The 19,696-nt window shown below is 35.0% G+C and overlaps 1 protein-coding gene across 1 annotated transcript; it reads right to left on the reverse strand.

The window, feature by feature from the left end:
* Positions 1-14,356: 14,356 nt before the first annotated feature.
* Positions 14,357-14,473, reverse strand: LOC148109094 (thymosin beta-4-like). The gene has a single exon (XM_087866358.1). The coding sequence runs from the start codon at positions 14,471-14,473 to the stop codon at positions 14,357-14,359; it is 117 nt and encodes a 38-aa protein (XP_087722484.1).
* Between the last annotated feature and the right edge of the window lie 5,223 nt (positions 14,474-19,696).

A 19,696-nucleotide genomic window follows, 5' to 3' on the forward strand; every position in this document is an offset into this window, starting at 1 on the left:
GAAGCTTAACCTACGTGAAAGGTCTTCTAATGTTATTCTCATTCTATAACAGATGAAACAGAGGCAACAGCAATTAAGAAACTGAACAATAGTCTCGCAGTTAGTTGTGGAGGCTGAATTTTAATTTAAGCTATCTACAGGTATAATTTTAAATTTATTCTGAAAAAACATACATACAACATCATAGTAATTGTGGGGGAATATGCAATACAAAACTATGGGCAATCCAAATTATTCTCCTGTAGAAAAAATCTTCATGAAGAGTGTAGAAAGTAGCAGAAAATTTAAATCACTTGTATTGATTTTTATGTTTCATTTAGCTGTTTTCATGTGTTATTATTTGATTTCAATAATATAAACTTAGATTTGTAAAAAGTTTTGGAATATATTTATTGACTCTATTTAAGCCTATAGTAATACAAAAAGACAATGTAGGACTCATGTTCTCCTATTTTGACATATTTTATAATGTTGAGAAATTATAAATGTTACAAACTTATAATTGTGAAATAGGAAAACTGTGCTGATAAAAATGATGTATGTGACCCAGTTCTGTATATTCCTGTGATACTTACATTTACAGATGCTTCAGGACTTTCTTTGTGTGCCTTCCTATAAATTTTAGATTGTACTTTCAGATCTTTCTAGTTGTGGCAATTTCTTCCATTTAAGAATAATAAATAACACCTATTAGACAGAAGTCATTTGAGCAATCAAAATTCCTTGCACATTTAACATGAGAAATTACTAAGGCAATTCACAAATAATTATATTGCTTTCCTTTTAAGAATAATAAACTGATTCAGAAGGTGATTTCTGATTAAAGTTTCAAGTATACTATTTTTACTATGGTCTTGTAGTTTTAATTCTTTTGGTTAGTATACATTTGTGATTGCTTTTCTCTTAAAGCACTGATATTTTGTAAAGAAACAAAGAATTCTTCTGCAATGATGTCAGAATAAATTGCCAGATTATAGAAATTCTCTTTGTGCTGACAAGTCATTATTTTTTTATTGAGATATACTTGGTATACAACACCGTGTGTAAGTTTAAGGTTGTAAAATAGATTGCAGCATTAGCTAATACTGCTGTTTTGTTGCATAATTATCATTTCTTCTAGTTTTGGGAATAATTCAGATCTACCTACTTAGCAAGTTTAATGTTTATAATACACATTTATTGTCTGTAATTACTGTGCTCTGTATTAGGTCTCCAGGACTTTATCTACCAGTTACGACTATGTACCCTTCAACAGTATCTCTCCTGTTCTAACCTCCAATCCCTGGAAACCACCATTTCACTAGATATCACATGTAAGAGAGATGATACAGTCTTTGTCTTTCTCTGTATAACTTTCTCACCTAGCATAATGTCCTCAAAGTTCTTCCATGTTGCAAATGGCAGGATTTTTTTTTCTCCTGGCTGATTAGTATCTTATTGTATATCTATATACCACATTTCTTTATCCATTCATCTATTCACAGACACTTGGGAAACAACTTACGTCTTCCATGTCTTAACTATTGTGAATGATGCTGCAATGAACATGGGAGTGCATATGTCTCTTCTGTAACATGTTTCCATTTCCTTTGCATATATACCCATATGCGGCACTGCTGGATCAAACCGTGGTTCTATTTTTAATTTTTTGAGAAACATCCATACTATTCTCCATGGTGGCTGAACAAGTTTACATTCCCACCAACAGTGTACAAGGTTTCCCTTTTCTCCATATCCTCACCAACCCTTGCTATTTCTTGTCTTTTTTTTTTTTTTAAGATTATTTATTTATTTGTGTGTGTGTGAGAGAGAGTAGCAGGCAGAGGGAGAAGCAGGATCCCTGTGGTGCTTGATCCCAGGACCCTGGGATCATGACCTGAGCCGAGGCAGATGCCCAACCGACTCAGCGACCCAGGCATCCCTATCTCCTGTCTTCTTGATCATAGCTATTCTCGCAGGCGTGAGGTGATATCTCATCACGGTTTTGATTTGCATTTCCCTGATGATGAGTGATGTTGAACACGTTTTCATTTGTCCATTGGCCATTTGGATGTCTTCTTTGGAAAAATGCTTTTTGATCCCTCTGACCATTATTAATTAGATTTCATTGTCGTTGAGTTATAGGAGTTCTTTATAGATTTTGGGTATTAACCTCTGGTCACATACATGGTTTGCGAATATTCTCTTTCATTATGTTTTTATCTTTACATTTTGTTGAGGATTTCCTCTGATGTACAGAAGCTTTGATGTTTGGTGTAGTGCCACTTGTTCAGTTTGTTGTTCCACTTGTTCAGTTTGTTGTTGTTTGTTCTTTGGTGTGATATCAAAAAAAAATCATTTCTAAGACCACTATCAAGAAGCTTCTTCCCTATGTTTTCTTCTAGGAGTTTTATGTTTTTAGGTTTTATGTTTAAGTCTTTGATCATTTTGAGTTAATTTTTGTGAGTGGTATGAAAAAAAGAGTCCAATTTCATTTGTTTTTTTTAATGTGGTTATCCATTTTTCCCAGCAACATTTGTTGAAGAGACTGTCCTTTCTCACTAGATAGCCCTGGCTTCCTTACTAAATGTTAGTTGACTGCATATGAGGGAGTTTACATCTGTAAAAATTATGCTCCTGAGAGTTGCAATCACCATATTCTACTTATAACACTGAACCATTTACATCAGTAAATGTTTTATTAAGTTCATACACTTCCAAATATATCTGTACAATTTTATTTTTTCATTTTACAATCTATTTATGAGAACATTTTTTTTTCTTTCCAGATGGAACAAACTAAGTCATAAATAATTTGTCCTTATATTATAAAGATGGCACCATGCTCTTCCTCAAGGAGTTTTGGAATAAAGCATGTTATAAATAATTAAATAGTGAAGTTTTTTTCCTCTCAGTAAAATTTTGAAGTTTCCGTTTTTCCTGCTTTACCCCAGACAAATTTCACATGGCAAATTTCAGTGATGTAGTATATGTTCCTTATCAATATTTTAAATAATTCCCTCTCTGGGATTTTGTAAATATTTAGCTGTATAGTTCAATGACAAGTTGCCTTTCATTTGGTTGGTATTTTACAGCTGTTACTGGAAATCATGACCAGAATTTTGCATGTGTGGTTTAAAGATCTAGAAAATACAAATGGATAGATGTTATTGCTAATTATTAATTAGGAGAAAAGCCTTTCAATTCTTTTGTCTCACATATTTTCAGATGTATGTTTATGATGTTTTCATATTTCTATATGTATTTTTACATGATAACAGTTTGACTTTGTAGGTGATTATAAGCATGTAATTTATAATTAAATGAGCTTAATCTCTCTTATTTGCTTAACTTTTAAAGTATTTATTGAAGGTAGTTCAGACTAATTGAAAAGCTTAAGATCTGTTATGTACAGTGTTATTTGTTTTGTTGAGTTTTTAAATTTAGGTTATATTTTCCAAGCCATAAAAAGTATAGGAAAAGCCAGACTATTCCTGTATTCTATTACTACTACTACTACTACTACTACTACTACTACTACTAATGGTATTATGATTTATTATCATAAAAACGTTAGAAAAAATTTTAAACTGCAGTTCTTTTAGAATCAATAACATTTTAAAACCTATTAGCCTAAGTATATAACTTAAAAAATATTTTCCCTACAACTACTACTTTCTTATTCCTGGGAATGAGAGTGGGAAGGAGTACGGGGAGGAAGGAGTAGTCATTGTCACTATCATTGTTAGTAACTCTACTAAGTTGATATTGGGAAATATCTTAATACCTGGAGCTTTCATGAGTGGAAGTCAGTCTCCCATTATCACTTCACATTGGATATGATATAGCAAAAACCAAACAAACCAAAAAATGAACTATTCTATTTACCAAACAGTATGGTGCATTTTGAAATATTATAGGAAATTGTACCAAGAAAAAAAAAAAAAAAACACCAAGCCAGGGGCGCCTGGGTGGCTCAGTTGTTAAGCATCTGCCTTCGGCTCAGGGCATGATCCCAGAGCCCTGGGATCAAGCCCCGCATCGGGCTCCTCCACTGGGAGCATGCTTCTTCCTCTCCCGCTCCCCCTGCTTGTGTTCCCTCTCTCGCTGGCTTTCTCTCTGTCAAATAAATAAATAAAATCTAAAAAAAAAAAAAAAAAAGTAAAAAGAAAAAACCAAAAAGCTATGGTATACAGTAAAGAAAATCCAAGAATGAGTTACAAATAATAAAGAAGCTTTTTACAATTTTAATTAAAGACTATTTTTGATAAAAGATTTTTATTTATTTTTCCCACATGATAGCCCTCGCTTTGCTTGTTGATGAAATATACTAGTTCACTCAATAGAGTTAAAACAGCTACCTATATTAAAGGCAGAATCTTGGATGCTAAAATGTAAGGTACTCAAAGAAGTGAGAAATAAACAAATTTAAACAACAACTACAAAAGAGGTTGACTCTGATATATTATTTGTCTTACCACAAATATTTCTAAGACCTGTTTACAGCCCTTGAAACTGGATTTTAGAAATTTGGCTTGACATTTACACATATTCTTTGTCTTAAAAAAATGTTAGACATTGCGTATGACTCAGCAGGGCCCTAATGGATGAGTTAGATCTCTCAAAGCTAAGTAATAAGGGGACGTTTATTAGCAGTGTTTCATGCAGAAGCAGAGCGTAAGTTGTAATAATTGAGTAGCATCAAGCCTCAATGAGTCAATAGATTACAGAAGATGTATAATTGCTCTCATTGAACAAAGGAATATCAATGCATTGATTTTACTTCCATTTTCTCTTTGTAGAATGAATTTCTGACAAAAAAAAGTTTGAACATTGGGGAAATGAATCTGAACTTCTGATGGGTGAGGAGTTTTTAAGAAAGCCCCCTAGCAACTTTAAATTAGTTCCATTCTCCAGGATGGGGCAAGGACTGTTCAGGGCACTGAGACATTTCACCTGAGAGATCACTGGCAGAAGCTCTGCGTGAGCTGTGGCAAACAGCAGAGGGTCTGGGAGTTGGCTGCTCTGATCCTCTGAAGGGGAAAGCAGGTACATTATGTAAACTGCATGTCTGTGACCTTGACATCAATTCCCCAAATGATTCTAAATCCAATTATTAAGTGGATGATTTGTGAGCACCTAGGAGAGGAAGGCCTACTCATTAAGACCTAGTATGGGCAACCTAAGTGCAATTGGTGTCAACTAACCTCATTTCTTTTTTGGGCAGTGTTACTAGAACAGCGGATCAGAGAGAACAGATATAGCATAGCAATAAAATGCAAACACATGAGGGCAAAGGCTGTGACAGACCTGATGGCCTGGGGCCTCATAGTTCCCCTGCCCTTTTGAGAGTTTCGCAGGGATTTGGCTCAGGAGTTTTGTGTTAACTCCTGGATAGAATTGTCTGATGACAGCCCTGAGCTCCAGAGGGTCCCGTTTCTAATAAAGCCTGTGCAGCTAGAGCACTGCCATTGTTACATAGAGGCATAAGTGATCTTCCAACTTCCCTATAAATATGGGGGCAGTGGGGATTTGCTACTGGAATGTTGATTACAGTGTAAACCCTCCAGCAAGGCTTAGTCTAATTTATAAGATAATGAGTGGTCTGGAACTTTGTACATGCTGTGACTTGACTACTTGTTAGTTTTCTTTCAAAAAATCCTAATATATACTCACCCCAGGGCCAGGGCTGTGAGACCATAATCCCTTTGCAGAGACCAGCATTTCTGAGAGTTTGGATAAAATCCATTTGTTAGGTGTCTATTATATGTGTAACCAGTCTTAGCTATTTTATGTTTTTATTTCTTCTAGTAACTGTTCCTTTCTCCAACTGGATGCCTGGATCTTTCACAACACTTTTTTGTTCTTCTGGTTCTGTAATTACCTTGTCACTTTGGTTTATTAGGAGAGCGTAATTTCAGTATTTAATTCTCAGACTTGTTATTTCAAAATTTGGCCTTATATTCAGTTAAACACCAATCTCACCTCTTTCCAAGAGATAGTTACTCAAGTGTCTATGGATGTTTGGAGTATAGGAAAGTGGGTGTGGTCAGACTCCAAGGTCCTGGCTTCGCATCTGTTTTTTAGGTGTAGCTACTTTTGAATTTGAGGGTAAAGCTAACAGATGAGAGATGCCTCCTTATGTGCAGTTGAAAACCCATGGTAAAAAGAAGTCCAGGTTCTTGCTCTGCTTCACTCAGTATCTATGTAATGTTGGTGGCTCTGATTATACTGTAATCTTTGAGTTGGTGTACTTGTGTTCCTTGGATAAATGTTGAATTTTGTCTTTGCTTTTTCTAGCCCAAAAAATCCTGTTCCCAAAGAGTTATCTCATGTGCCCCTTTGTCCTCCTTTGCTGTATATATACCTCATCTCTTCTCTAAGATGGGCATAATAATCGCCTGGCTTTGTAGTTGCCTGTGTAGACACATTCCTTCTGCCCACCACCATTCACTGGGCTAGGAGAGAGAGAGATAAAAATGGCAACCCCTCTTTGCATATCACCTGAGGCAGGGAAAAAACAGGAATGCAGTAGGTTGTTTTTTTTTTTTTTTTTTTTTTTTTAAGGATTATTATGTTGAGCACTGGGTGTTATATTCAACTAATGAATCATTGAACATTATATAAAAACTAATGATGTATTATACCTTAGCTAATTGAATTTAAATTAAAAAAATAAAACCAATAAAAAATAAGAGGATTAGTATGTACCACTGAAGACAAGCCACCTGCCTTCGGAGATCTCTACAAAGCTGTTTCAGACTATGTTTATTTGTGCCCCCAAATTCGACATCTTTTGTTAAGCACACCACTCCTCTTTACTAACACAACCCACCATTCTCTGAGGCTTTCAAAATATTCTCCTATGAACTCACTACACTTCATTGTTATGGTGGCATTACGGTAGATCTATAAATTCTTCGTATCAGTAACATCCATCAGGAGAATGAGATATTACTTTATCCCTCTAAAGGAAGGATTTTCTTGGAATCCCTCACTTAGTTGACTTAAAGGGAAAAGTACCTTTATTGCCTCCCCCTTGAAGAAGGGAGAGAATTCTCACAATATTGCACATTTTACCCATAAGGCTGACAACCATCCCCTTTTTCTATCCTCTTTACTGCCTGGAAAAGGGTGGAATATTGGCAGATTAGTGACTTCTGGCATCCACAGAATATTGAATAACTCCAAATGGTAGCAGTGAATCTCTCTGAAGTTTAGGTACCTGACTTTAGACACAATTCCCAGAGAATAAATAAAATTCTTATCAATGTCCTATTATATAAAAAGATAAATACTATTGTCAAAAATATCACTGTGGCTTCAGGATGGAAAAATGTGTGTAAGGGAGCAAGACTAGATTCTACCTTGCAATAGTATTTTTATTAATTGCTTGAGTGAAGACATAGATAAAATTAAAACTAATAGATATTAGAAATAATATACCAAATGAACAGTTAAGTTTCTGCCAGCCTGGATAGATAAATGGATCAAACTCAACTATATGCAAAATTATTAACTCCAATTATAGGTATCTCGTATTTTTTTCCTATAATGATGAATAAACCAATTTGGTGAGATGATGTCTTAACATTCATGAAAAAGATGGGAATTTAGACTTCTAGTGATTTCCTCAGCAGAGTTTCCAGGTAGCTCATTTACCAGACTGGGTTCCTTCAAGAAGAACATTGCTTCCAATCCTACTTCCTGGAATATTGTCCATCACAAAGTTAGTTGTTGAAAAGTTGTCAAAGTAACAGTTTATTGAATAGGAAATGGAATCAGTGGTATGCTATATCTCCTAAGAGTTTGAGTTATCTTAAGCTACACAAATAAAAAAAGGAAGCAGTATCCAGAACATTGAGCTCAGTAGTTAGTTATCTGATATTTCATAGTGAAGCATTTTTGTTTTGCTCTAGGCACACATTCTAATGGGGTGTTCACAGGCGGACTAAGGTCAAGAAAGAAGGGCTGGGATAATGATGACACTCAGAAGTATATGAGAAATGGATAGAACAAATGGTGGAGGCAGAGGTTTTAACTTGACAGGAATTGATTGTTTGACAGGAATATTGTGGGGAAGTTTCAATCATGTTTGAGTAGTTATGATAGGTGACCTTATGGGCACTTCTTTTCTGACTTGGACATTTTATAAGTGGTAAACCAATGGAATTTTATACACAAAAAGATAATAATCCCTAACATTTATTGTGCACTTATGCGTGAGACACTATCCTGAGTGGTTATAGCATTAACTCATTTAATTATTAGAACAACCCTGTGAGGTCAGTGTTACTGATTTCATCTCCATTTCACAGGTGTGCTAGCTGAGGCACAGAATGTTTAGGTAAATTGTCCCAAATCACATAGCTAGGCATTGACAAAGTGAGGAGTCAAACCAAGTGGCTCAACACCAGTTTGTTATTGTTATTTATTTAGAAGGAAGCCATAGTGTAGAAATCTCTCTTCCCATTTCTCTTTCTCTCTCTCTCATCAGCTCTCGCCAATACAAACAGCATGCAGTGCTTTCCCCCAAAACCTCAAAGCACATTGGATTAACTCTTACTTCCCATTGTTGGTTCCTCTGGCACCCAGCATTGCAGATTTAATTTACCAAGTTACTGAATATTTGTGCTGTTCAGTAACACATCAGCATTTTATAAAGGGTTTGGAGAATACCAATTCTGTATTTAAAGTGAAACTATGGACAGAAGTGACAGAGGGGGGAAAATGAATTCAACACTGGAAGAGAAGAATGAAAGTTCTTAGGGGTCAGAGCTATTCTAATTAAGGTAACATAATAATATAGAACTATTTTACAAAAATCCATTTCCTTTCTGAAACACTGGGGGGGGGGGTTGTTAACATTAGGAATTCTTTTAAGTTAATGTGATCCAAAGGAAGGATGTTGTTATTTGAAGCCAGTTGCCAAACATTGTTTCTATTAGGGCTTCAAGCAGAAGGCTATGATTTTTGAAAATATCATATACCATTTATTAGTATCAATACAAGTATGCTGGACATTCTGTGGATATTATTACATAACGGCTCAGATGAATGCTAGGCCATTGGAATCAGGAGAAGCAGGTCATGGTATAAGAAATAATTGTGATTGGTCTTAAATTGAAAATCTTTTAATGAAGTTTATAAATAAATTTCCTGAAATGACTTTACTAAGATAAATAATATGATGAATCAAGTTAGCTTCGGTTTGTTTTCTTAGGTAGAGGTGGTTTCTGATTTGCATTTATGAAAACAAAAAGCTGACTATCTGAAGAATCACCTATAGATGTATTTTCTGAGGGTAATTATATATGGAAGAGTCAAAACGAATTAAAACCATGATATAAACTTGTGGTTCACACAGCAGCCAAGTAGAGGTGCTTACACTAGGCACAGCCCGTTGGGCACGTTGGAAGTTGACAAATACCATCTTGCAATTTGGATGAGACCTGAGCCTTTCTTCCAACATCAGACATTGGCAGGCAGAGTTGAAAATATTTGGTCAAATGATGTATGAAAAACAACACTTTGTATAAATGTGAAAATTTTAGGAATCAGAGTTTAATATATGAAAGTATAGGTTATATGAAAGCTAAGTGTTTTAAAATCAGGAACATTTCTCCTAAGGTATCAATTGTAATTTTAAATACAGTAAGAGGTTTTGCTTTCAAAATATATTTATTTTGGGTTTAATGTGTTTAAAGGTCTTCTAGTCATATTTATTCCTAAATGGTACCACTCAGACACTTTATTTAAACACGTTTTTCCTGTTTTCTAATATTCCTTGAATTTATCATTTTAAGTCATTTCCATTAGTTTTTGGTTCTTAATCATCCCTTGCTTTACTTTCTCTCGGGTTGATCATTCCCCAGACAGAACTGCAATAAATAGATTTAAGAACACGTCGAGGTGGTTAAAAGTAATCACTATTCTTTACGTAACCAGTCATGGTAACTCTGGACTTCTCCACTTTTTCCTACTTACATGAATAGAAGCACTCGAAATGTAAACACTACCCTCTATTTCTCAGCATGTAGTTAAAGATGTGCTTTTGTAGGGGCGCCTGGGTGGCACAGCGGTTAAGCGTCTGCCTTCACGCTCAGGGCGTGATCCCGGCGTTATGGGATCGAGCCCCACATCAGGCTCCTCCGCTAGGAGCCTGCTTCTTCCTTTCCCACTCCCCCTGCTTGTGTTCCCTCTCTCGCTGGCTGTCTCTATCTCTGTCGAATAAATAAATAAAATCTTTAAAAAAAAAAGATGTGCTTTTGTAGACATTTTTAAAGGTCATAGCCTCCATAGTATTAAAAAAAAAAATCTTTCACAGGTGTTTTGTCTCCACATCTGACTAAAGAGACCCTCCAGCATGTTACTGTGTGTTTGCTACCTTTGGGGATTTTTATTATTTAGCTGTCATCATTAAAATTCATAGGACTAGATCAGAGAAGTGGATGTATATGTTTTTTTTGCCTATTTATGGCTGGAAAAATGGGATTCTTTGCCCTTAGGAATAATCAACCTCAGTTTCTTCAACAGCTATACATTTGGATCACAGGCTTATTTTTTTTCCTATAGCTTTTATTCAGGGAAATGAGGTTAGTAAGACAAATAAAAGGAATCAACTTTACAAGACATATGGAAACACATAGAGAAACACAGGAACTAATGGATGAACTTTACACTTTAATACCTTACTACGAGTCTATTGAGGGCATAGAATGAACAAGGCTGAGCTGGTATTGGCCTCATTTTCCTGGTTAATTAATATACTTAGGGGTTCTGATATATTAAAAATTGTCCTACCCTTAGTGACAAAGGATTTCCATTATGGAAATCTTACAGACTGAGTGTGATATGAGAGAGCAAACTGCTTCTAAGGCTCATATACTAATTATTAGTCTGTGGACTCATGCCTCATGACCCATACAGTTGACCCTTGAACAGCTTAGGTATGAAATGCATAGGTTCACTTATATAGAGATTTTTTTTTTCTTTACAGTGCTGTAAAGGTTTTTCTCTCCTTTGTGATTTTCTCTAGATTATTATAAGAATACAGTATGTAATATATAAAGTGTGTGTTAATTGACAGTTTATGTTAGTAAGGCTTTGGTCGATAGTAAGTTATTTAAAATTTGGGGGGAATCAAAAGTTATACATGGATTTACAACTCTATGGGGGGTTGGAGCCCCTAACCCTTGCATTGTTCAAGGGTCAACTGTAATCAGTTCAGAAGGTGCAAAGGTTCAGAATAATAAGAAGAGGTCAAAGACCAGATGCTAAATATTATTCTTCCACTAAAATTGATGACTAGCCTTCTGCCTTAACTCATAAGAACTAGAACCTGCATAGAAATGTCACACACCCACACAATTCAATAAAAATATATACACATTTATGTATTCTTCCCATTGCTTCCCAAATTAGAAAAAAATAATGTCATGGAGCGTGGTTTCCTGAAAGCCCCAAACCTTGAATGAACAAGCAGAACTGCTTTAGTTTCTCATGAAAAATTAATCTATTCTTGTCTGATGGTTCTAGAGGCACTGAATGGTGATGGTTTCATGAAAACAACAAACTTTGTCTTGATTATAGCTGACATTTCAAGTCATAGGCTAAAAAAATACCCAAAAAGATTTCTCTAACTACAGATAAAGAGGTCAGCAGTGACAGTATTTGGTTAAAAACAAAACAAAACAAAAAACCTCAGAAAGTTATAATAAAGTCTTAACTGTTCAAATTGCTGTAGGAGACCTATGACATAAATTATTATGAATCTGAGATAATTTGTTCTGCATATCAAGCAATAGCTCATTGAATTCCATAACATTTCCATTTAAATGCTGAATAATGTAGAAATCAACTTACGGATAATGTACTGCAATTCTAAATACTAGTATTAACTATAGCAGCTACCATGTCATAACAGAAAAAATGGATCATGTGTACTCAGTATAATTAACACCAAATTATCCAATTAAAAATGAAGTGGTGTTTATAGCAAAAGATATATATTTTCATGTGAGGAAATATTTTTATCTATATACTTAACAAAGAATCGTAAAAAGCTTCGGTTTTCATTTATTCTCTCTACCCTTTGAATATTTCTATATAATTTCTTCCTACAAATTTCATTTGAGATTGGAAGCCTCCCACTGAACTTGGGGCAGGGAAAATTAAAATATAATTTGTTTCCTTATGTTAATATTTGTCCAGAGAAATTGGTATAAACTGAAAAATTGTGACTTCATTCAATCTTAATTTACTGATGACACAAAATAGAAATGAATAGAGAAAGAAAACACATGGAGATTTGGGAGAAACAGTGAATTCAAAATTAAAAGAAAATGTAATTGTTGTACTCCAGCAAACACTTGCTGGTCCTACCATTTTTCCTAAAGTATCTCCTCCATTTCCCTACTGTATGTATTCCTTATCCTGTGAGATTCATTGAGCCATCATTCTCATTCCTCTACAATTATCCTTGACTCCCTTGCCTGTTTCTCTTTCATTCATTCTATCCTAGCAAAACTCTAACCTTGGTAAAATGATAATGCCTTCCCTAAAACCTTGTCTGAGCCACTGGTCTCACTTTAGCAATCTAATCCTCAATCCCAAAAGAGCATTGAACACAGTCTTTTAATCTTATTACTATTCAGAGTGAGAGTGTTTTCCTGCTTCCGGGGTGATGATTCTGTAACTCTTCCTTCCCCCTTTATCCTTTGGTCCATTATGGAAGTGAGGTGGAGGCTGTGATGTAACCCCATGTCCTCGCCTTCAGGACTGAGAGAGTTGTTCCCTCCGCTGCTGGGACTGTTTATTGCCTGCTGATCACTTACAGCTGAATCTCTCCCCAGGCATTTTCCTCAGTGGAAGGAAACTCTTACTCAAAGAAGGTTATGTCCCTTCTTAGAGGTAATCCAATTTCAGTGACTGTCAACATGAAGATTCAAAGACTCAGCCCAAGGGGCGCCTGGGTGGCACAGCGGTTGGGCGTCTGCCTTCGGCTCAGGGCGTGATCCCAGTGATCTGGGATCGAGCCCCACATCAGGCTCTTCTGCTATGAGCCTGCTTCTTCCTCTCCCACTCCCCCTGCTTGTGTTCCCTCTCTCGCTGGCTGTCTCTATCTCTGTCGAATAAATAAATAAAATCTTAAAAAAAAAAAAAAAAAAAAACAAAAAACAAAGACTCAGCCCTTACCCTCAATTTAGGATAACTCTGAATGGTCATCTTAGCTCCAGGGATCCACATAGAACCAGAGAAAGCCCCTGTTGCAACTGAATCCTAGTTGCCTCATCTCTCCCTTTTGTAATCCTTCCTACAGCCCCTCCCAGGTGCTGCTCCTACGCACACTCCCCAACACATTCCTGGAAAACAGATGTGTGCCTCAGAGTCTGTTTCCCAGGGAAGCCAACCTGACAGGGTTGGTGCCAGCAAGAAATGGTCCATCGGAGCCGACTCCATAATAGAACTTTGGAATTGATGACTGGGGCCATCTGGTAATGAGGACCCCATCATTGGCGGTAGGCAGAATTTGGGTAGCTGCCGCAATCTTTAAAATTTTCATAATTGGTAAACTAGGATGGAATATTGGTGGAAGGAAATACGCTGCTATGTTCCATATCTCAAGTACTTAGGAAGCTATTGGGAAGTAGGAATTATAAAGACATGTAATTGGATGGCTTTTGTTGAGAATCACTAGATGTATTTGAGAAATAAAATATAATGAAAGGCCAGAATTGATTAACCACTAATTTAAAGCAGATATGAAAGAGGTGACCTTTTTGCCAATATTTACAAATATTTACAATATTTACAAAGACTTGTATCTTCTAAAACTGGAGGATAGAAAAGCTGGGAATGAGGTCCCGAGACTTAATTTTAAGAGTAGGAAAGCCCCAGAAATGATTTTTAAATCTTCAGTGTATTGGATCAAGGAGACACTAGGTCATAGGAGCAAAACATAAGTTGGATAAGCAAACTTTTTTCAGGTTTTAAAACTTTATTTGCATATTAAAAAACTGTGCATTCCAATAATTAAAACATTTGAACAAAAAAATGGCACTCTGATTTAAACTGCATTTTACAGCTTACAGGACACCTTGGACCAGCTTGATTTTTACTCTAGATTTCACCCAGCTTCTTCCTTCACCAACATGCAAGTTCTTTTCCTTCCCTGCCAGCCATGCAGGCAGGTGGGAGAAGGAAGCATGACCTTCCTTGTCAGTAGGTCTTGCTTCTTTGATATGAAAAGGGACAGCACAGTCATTTAAACTTGAACCAACCTCTTTGCATCTTACAAAGTTAAACAGCTAAAAGAAGTAGAATAAGAAAGGAATGCTTGTGGAATGCACAGCGCATATGAGCAGCGCACACCTCATTATGATTCGCCTGATTGCTTCTCCTCTTCAATTGTTTCTTCTGAAGGAAGTGGATTTTTCTCTTGTATTTCTCTCTCCTCCAATTTCAACGTATCAAATTTCTCCATCTCAGCCATATTGGGTTTAGACCTGGTTGCAGAGAGAGCGGAGCAAGGCACGCACCCAAGAGAGTGAAGTCCGGTCTACAAAGTGGCTGCTACGCTGCAAATCTTTTTTTTTTTTTTTTTATTGAGATGTAATTGACATAAAACATTGTGGAAGTTTGAGGTATAAAACGTGTTGATTTGATACATTTATATATTGCAATATATATTACATAGAAAAGCTAACACCACTATCGTATCCATTATTATCATTTCTTTTTTGTGGTGAGCACCATTAAAATCTGTCTCAGCAGTGTTGAAGTTTCTAATACGGTATTGTTGATTATAATTACTATCAGTGCTTTAGATCTTCAGGACTTATCTACTAGTTGCATGTTTATACCCCTAAAGATCATCTCCCAATTCCTCTATCCCCAGTCCCTAGTAACCACCATTTTATTTCATAAAAGTTAGCTTTTTTAGACTCCATGTATAAGTGATAAAATATAGTATTTGTCTTTCTTCATCTGAAATATTTCACTTAGCATATGCCTTCAGTATCCATGTTGTTGCAAATGGCAGGATTTCTTTCTTTCTAATGGCTGAATAGTTTTATTATATATATAATATATGATTATAATTATATAAATATGCTATATATTACATATATAGAATAATATATATATATAATCACATCTTATTTTTCCAATCATCCATTAATGGACATTAAGGTTCTTTTTATATCTTGGTTATTGTAAATAATGTTGCAGTGAACACAGAGATAAAGTTATCCCTTTGATATCCTGCTTTCATTTCCTTTGGATATATATCCAAAGTTGGGATTCCTGGATCATATGGTAATTGTATTTTTTAATTTTTTGAAGAAATTTCATACTTTATTCCATAATGGTTGTAACAATTTACATCCCATCAATGGTGTATAAAGGTTCCCTTTTTCCCACATCTTTGTCAAGACATACTTCTTATCTCCTTGATGATAAACATTCCAATGGATTTGAGGTGATATCTGATTGTGGTTTTGATTTGTATTTCTTGATGATTAGTGGTGTTAAACATCTTTTAAGGTAACTGTTGGCTACTTAGATATCTTCTTTGGAAAAATGTATATTTACTTTCTTTGCCTTTTTTTTTTTTTAAGATTTTTTATTTATTTATTTGACAGAGAGAGACAGGCTGTGAGAGAGGGAACACAAGCAGGGGGAGTGGGAGAGGAAGAAGCAGGCTCCCGGGATCACGCCCTGAGCTGAAGGCAGATGCCTAATGACTGCGCTACCCAGGCGCCCCTGCCCTTTTTCTTTTTTAATAATAATTTTTTATTATGTTATGTTAGTCACCATACAGTATATCCTTAGTTTTTGATGTAATGTTCCATGATTCATTATTTGCATATAACACCCAGTGCACCATGCAATGCATGCCCTCCTTAATACCCATCACCGGCCTATCCCAATCCCCCACCACCCTCCCCTCTGAAGCCTTTAGTTTGTTTCCCAGAGTCCACAGTCTCTCATGGTTCATTCCCCCATCTGTTTACCCCCCCTTCATTCTTCCCTTCCTTCTCCTACCAATCTCCCTATTTCTTATGTTCCATAAATGAGTGAAACCATATGATAATTGTCTTTCTCTGCATGACTTATTTCACTTAGCATAATCTCCTCCAGTCCCGTCCATGTTGCTGCAAATGTTGGGTAATTGTTCTATCTGATGGCTGAGTAATATTTCATTGTATATATGGACCACATCTTCTTAATCCAGTCATCTGTTGAAGGGCATCTCAGCTCCTTCCACAATTTAGCTATTGTGGACAATGCTGCTATGAACATTGGGTTGCATATGGCCCTTCTCTTCACTACATCTGTGTCTTTGGGGTAAACACCCAGTAGTGCAATGGCTAGATCATAGGGTAGCTCAATTTTTAACTTTTTAAGGGACCTCCCCACTGTTTTCCAAAGTGGCTGTACCAACTTACATTCCTACCAACAGTGTAAGAGGGATCCCCTCTCTCCACATCCTCTCCAACATTTGTTGTTTCTTGCCTTGTCAATTTTTGCTATTCTAACTGGTGTAAGGTGGTATCTCAATATGGTTTTGATTTGAATTTCCCTGATGGCTAATGATGTTGAACATTTTTTCATGTTAGCCATTTGTATGTCTTCATTGGAAAAGTGTCTGTTCATATCTTCTGCCCATTTTTGATTTGATTATTTGTTTCCCATGTATTGAGTTTGAGAAGTTCTTTACAGATCTTGGATACCAGTCTTTTATCGATAGTGTCATTTTCTTTGCCCATTTTTTAACCAGATTTTTTGTTGTTGAGTTGTATAAGTCCTTTTCCATTTTGGATATTAACTCCTTATTTGGTAGATGGTTTGCAAATGTTTTCTCCCATTCTGAAGGTTGTCTTTTCATTTTGTTGACTGTTCCTTTGCTGTGCAGAAGCTTTTTAGTTTAATTTGGTCCTACTTGTTGATTTTTGTTTTGTTATTTTTGCTCTTGGTGTCTTATACAAAATTACTGTCAAGACCAATGTCAAGGAGATTCTCCCCTAGGTTTTCTTTTAGGAGTTTTATGTTTTCAGGTCTTATGTTTGTCTTTAATCTATTCTGAGTTAACTTTAATGAATGGTGTATGATAGAGTTCCAATTTTACTTTTCCTTGGTTACCAAGGATAGCCAACAGCATTTGTTAAAGAAGGCATCTTTTCCTAATTGTGTGTTCTTGGCTCCCTTGTCAAATATTAGTTGATATGCAGGGGTTTATATCTGACTATGTGTTCTGTTTAAGTGTTCTATTTGTCTATTTTTATGCCAGTACTGTACTACTTTAATTACCATAGCTTTGTAATATAGTTTGAAATCATGAAGTGTGATGCTTCAGGGTTTGTTCTTTCTCAGGATTACTTTGGCTATTTGGGATTTTTATGGTCTATACAAATTTTAGTATTGCCTTTTCTATTTCTATAAAAAATTGGGATTTTGATAGGAATTACATTGAATCTGTAGATGGTTTTGGGTAATGTGGACATTTTAACGATGTTATGTTTTCCAGTCCATGAACACAGGATATCTTTCCATTTGTTTGTCCTCCTTGATTTATTTTATCAAAGTCTATTAGTTTTCATTGTACAAATCTTTCAGGTTCTTGATTATATTCATTCCATAGTATGTTGTTTGTTTCTGATTCTATTGTGAATGGGGAGTTTTCTTTTTTCAGATATTTTGTTGTTAGTGTTTAGAAATGTCACTAATTTCTGTATGTTGATTTTTTTTCCTGCTGCTTTACTGAACTAATGACAATTTTCTCTTTCTAATTGAATGCCTCTAGTTTCCATTGTTCTAAGTAGGACTTCTAGCATTATGTTGAATAAGACTAGTGAAAGTGGGCACCCTTGCATTCTTCCTTATCTTAGAGGAAAAGTTTTCAATCATTCACTCTTGAGAATGATGTTAGCTGTGTGTTTTCATAATACAGCCTTTAATATATTGAGGCATATTCTTTGTATATCCAATGTCTTGAGAGTTTTTATTATGGAAATATGTTGTATTTTGTCAAATGCTTTTTATGCACTTACTAAGATGATCATATGTGTAAGGAATCTTTTTTACTAAAACACTTTCTTATGACAAAGAGTTTAGGATCATGGCCCAGACTCTAAGAGACAATGTTTTTTAAAGATTTGGAGACTACGATCATCTTCACTAAGTGAAGTAGATGTATAAAACTACTACAGCAAGATAGTAGATTTGAGCCCAAGCATATCAGTAATACATTAAATATTTTTGATTATTTGAAAAGATTATCAGACAGGATATCAAAGGATGACCCAACTATATGCTGCATAAAAGAAACACATTTAAATATCAAGAAACTTGTAGGTTGGAAGTAAAAGGACAGAAAGGTCAAACCGTATATATACCAATTCTAAGAAAGCGAGAAAGGTTATATTAATATCAGTCAAAATAGCCTTAAATTATCAAATATTAACAAAAATAAGGTGAGGCATTTTTCTAGTGATAAAGAAGTCTGCAAAAAGGCATAAGAATTATAAATGAATACATGATAACAAAGTTTCAAAACAAATGAAGCAAAAATTGATAGAACTAAAATAAGAAATTGAATCCACAATTATTTTTGAAGATTTTTAACAATCCTTTTCATTTATTGATTGAATCAGTAAATAGAAAGCCAGTAAAGTAACAGACAACTTGAGTATCACTATGGAACAATTTGATGTAATTAATTGTATAAAAGAGAAAACTGAACAGCAGAATACACATATTTTCAAAATACACATGAATAATCACGAAATAGTCTCTAAGAAGGCTCAATATTTAGGTGAATGTTATGATACATATCTTTGCTATGTCTACCTTACTATTTTGATACAAGATATCTTATTACCTGGCAGGCTCCCACTCTTGTTGAATAGAACTTAAAATTAAGTAGCAACCCAGAAAAAAATAGTTTGGCCAAAAATAAATCACTGGGTGGTCCCTATTCACTGGTATTGAATTTAGTATAATCTTAAAAAACAAAACAAAACAGTATTACCCACAATAGCAATATTTAGAAATAGGGCAAAATATGTGTAAAATTTGTACATAGAAAACTATAAAACATTGTTGAGAGAAATGAAAGAAGGCCTACATAATGGAGGCTAATACCATGTTCATGGATTGGTGGACTCAATATTGTCAATATATCAAGTCTTGCCTATTGCCTAGGTTGGATGTAATCTAACCAAAATACAAATAATCTTTTTCTTTCTTTGTAGAAATTGACAATCACCATTTGATTTTGGAATCTATTACAAAGCTATAGTAATCAGTACAGTGTAGTATTGGTGTAAAGATACACAAAAAGTTCAATAGAATAGAGATTTCAGAAATAGTCACACATATAATCAATTGGTTTTTATCTTAACATTCAAAGGCAATTATGTAGAAAAGAATCAATTCAAAAAAGTTACTAAAATGGATACAAATTTTCACAAGAAAAAAAAACTTTTACCTGTTCCTTACACTATATCTAAAAAGTAACTTAAAATGTATATCAATCCTAAATATGTAAAACACAAAATTAAAAAAAAACATAAAAAACAAAACTTCCACAATAAAATATGGGACAACATCTTTGTGACATTGGTTTAGGCAAATAATTCTTAGACGTAGTACCAAAGCACAATGCCTAAAAGAAAGTTGATAAACTAGGATACATCAAAATTAAAACTTTCTG

The sequence above is a fragment of the Ursus americanus genome, chromosome 13 (genome assembly GCF_024610735.1).
Source record: "Ursus americanus isolate L20-20 chromosome 13, mUrsAme1.1.p, whole genome shotgun sequence".
NCBI lineage: Eukaryota > Metazoa > Chordata > Mammalia > Carnivora > Ursidae > Ursus > Ursus americanus.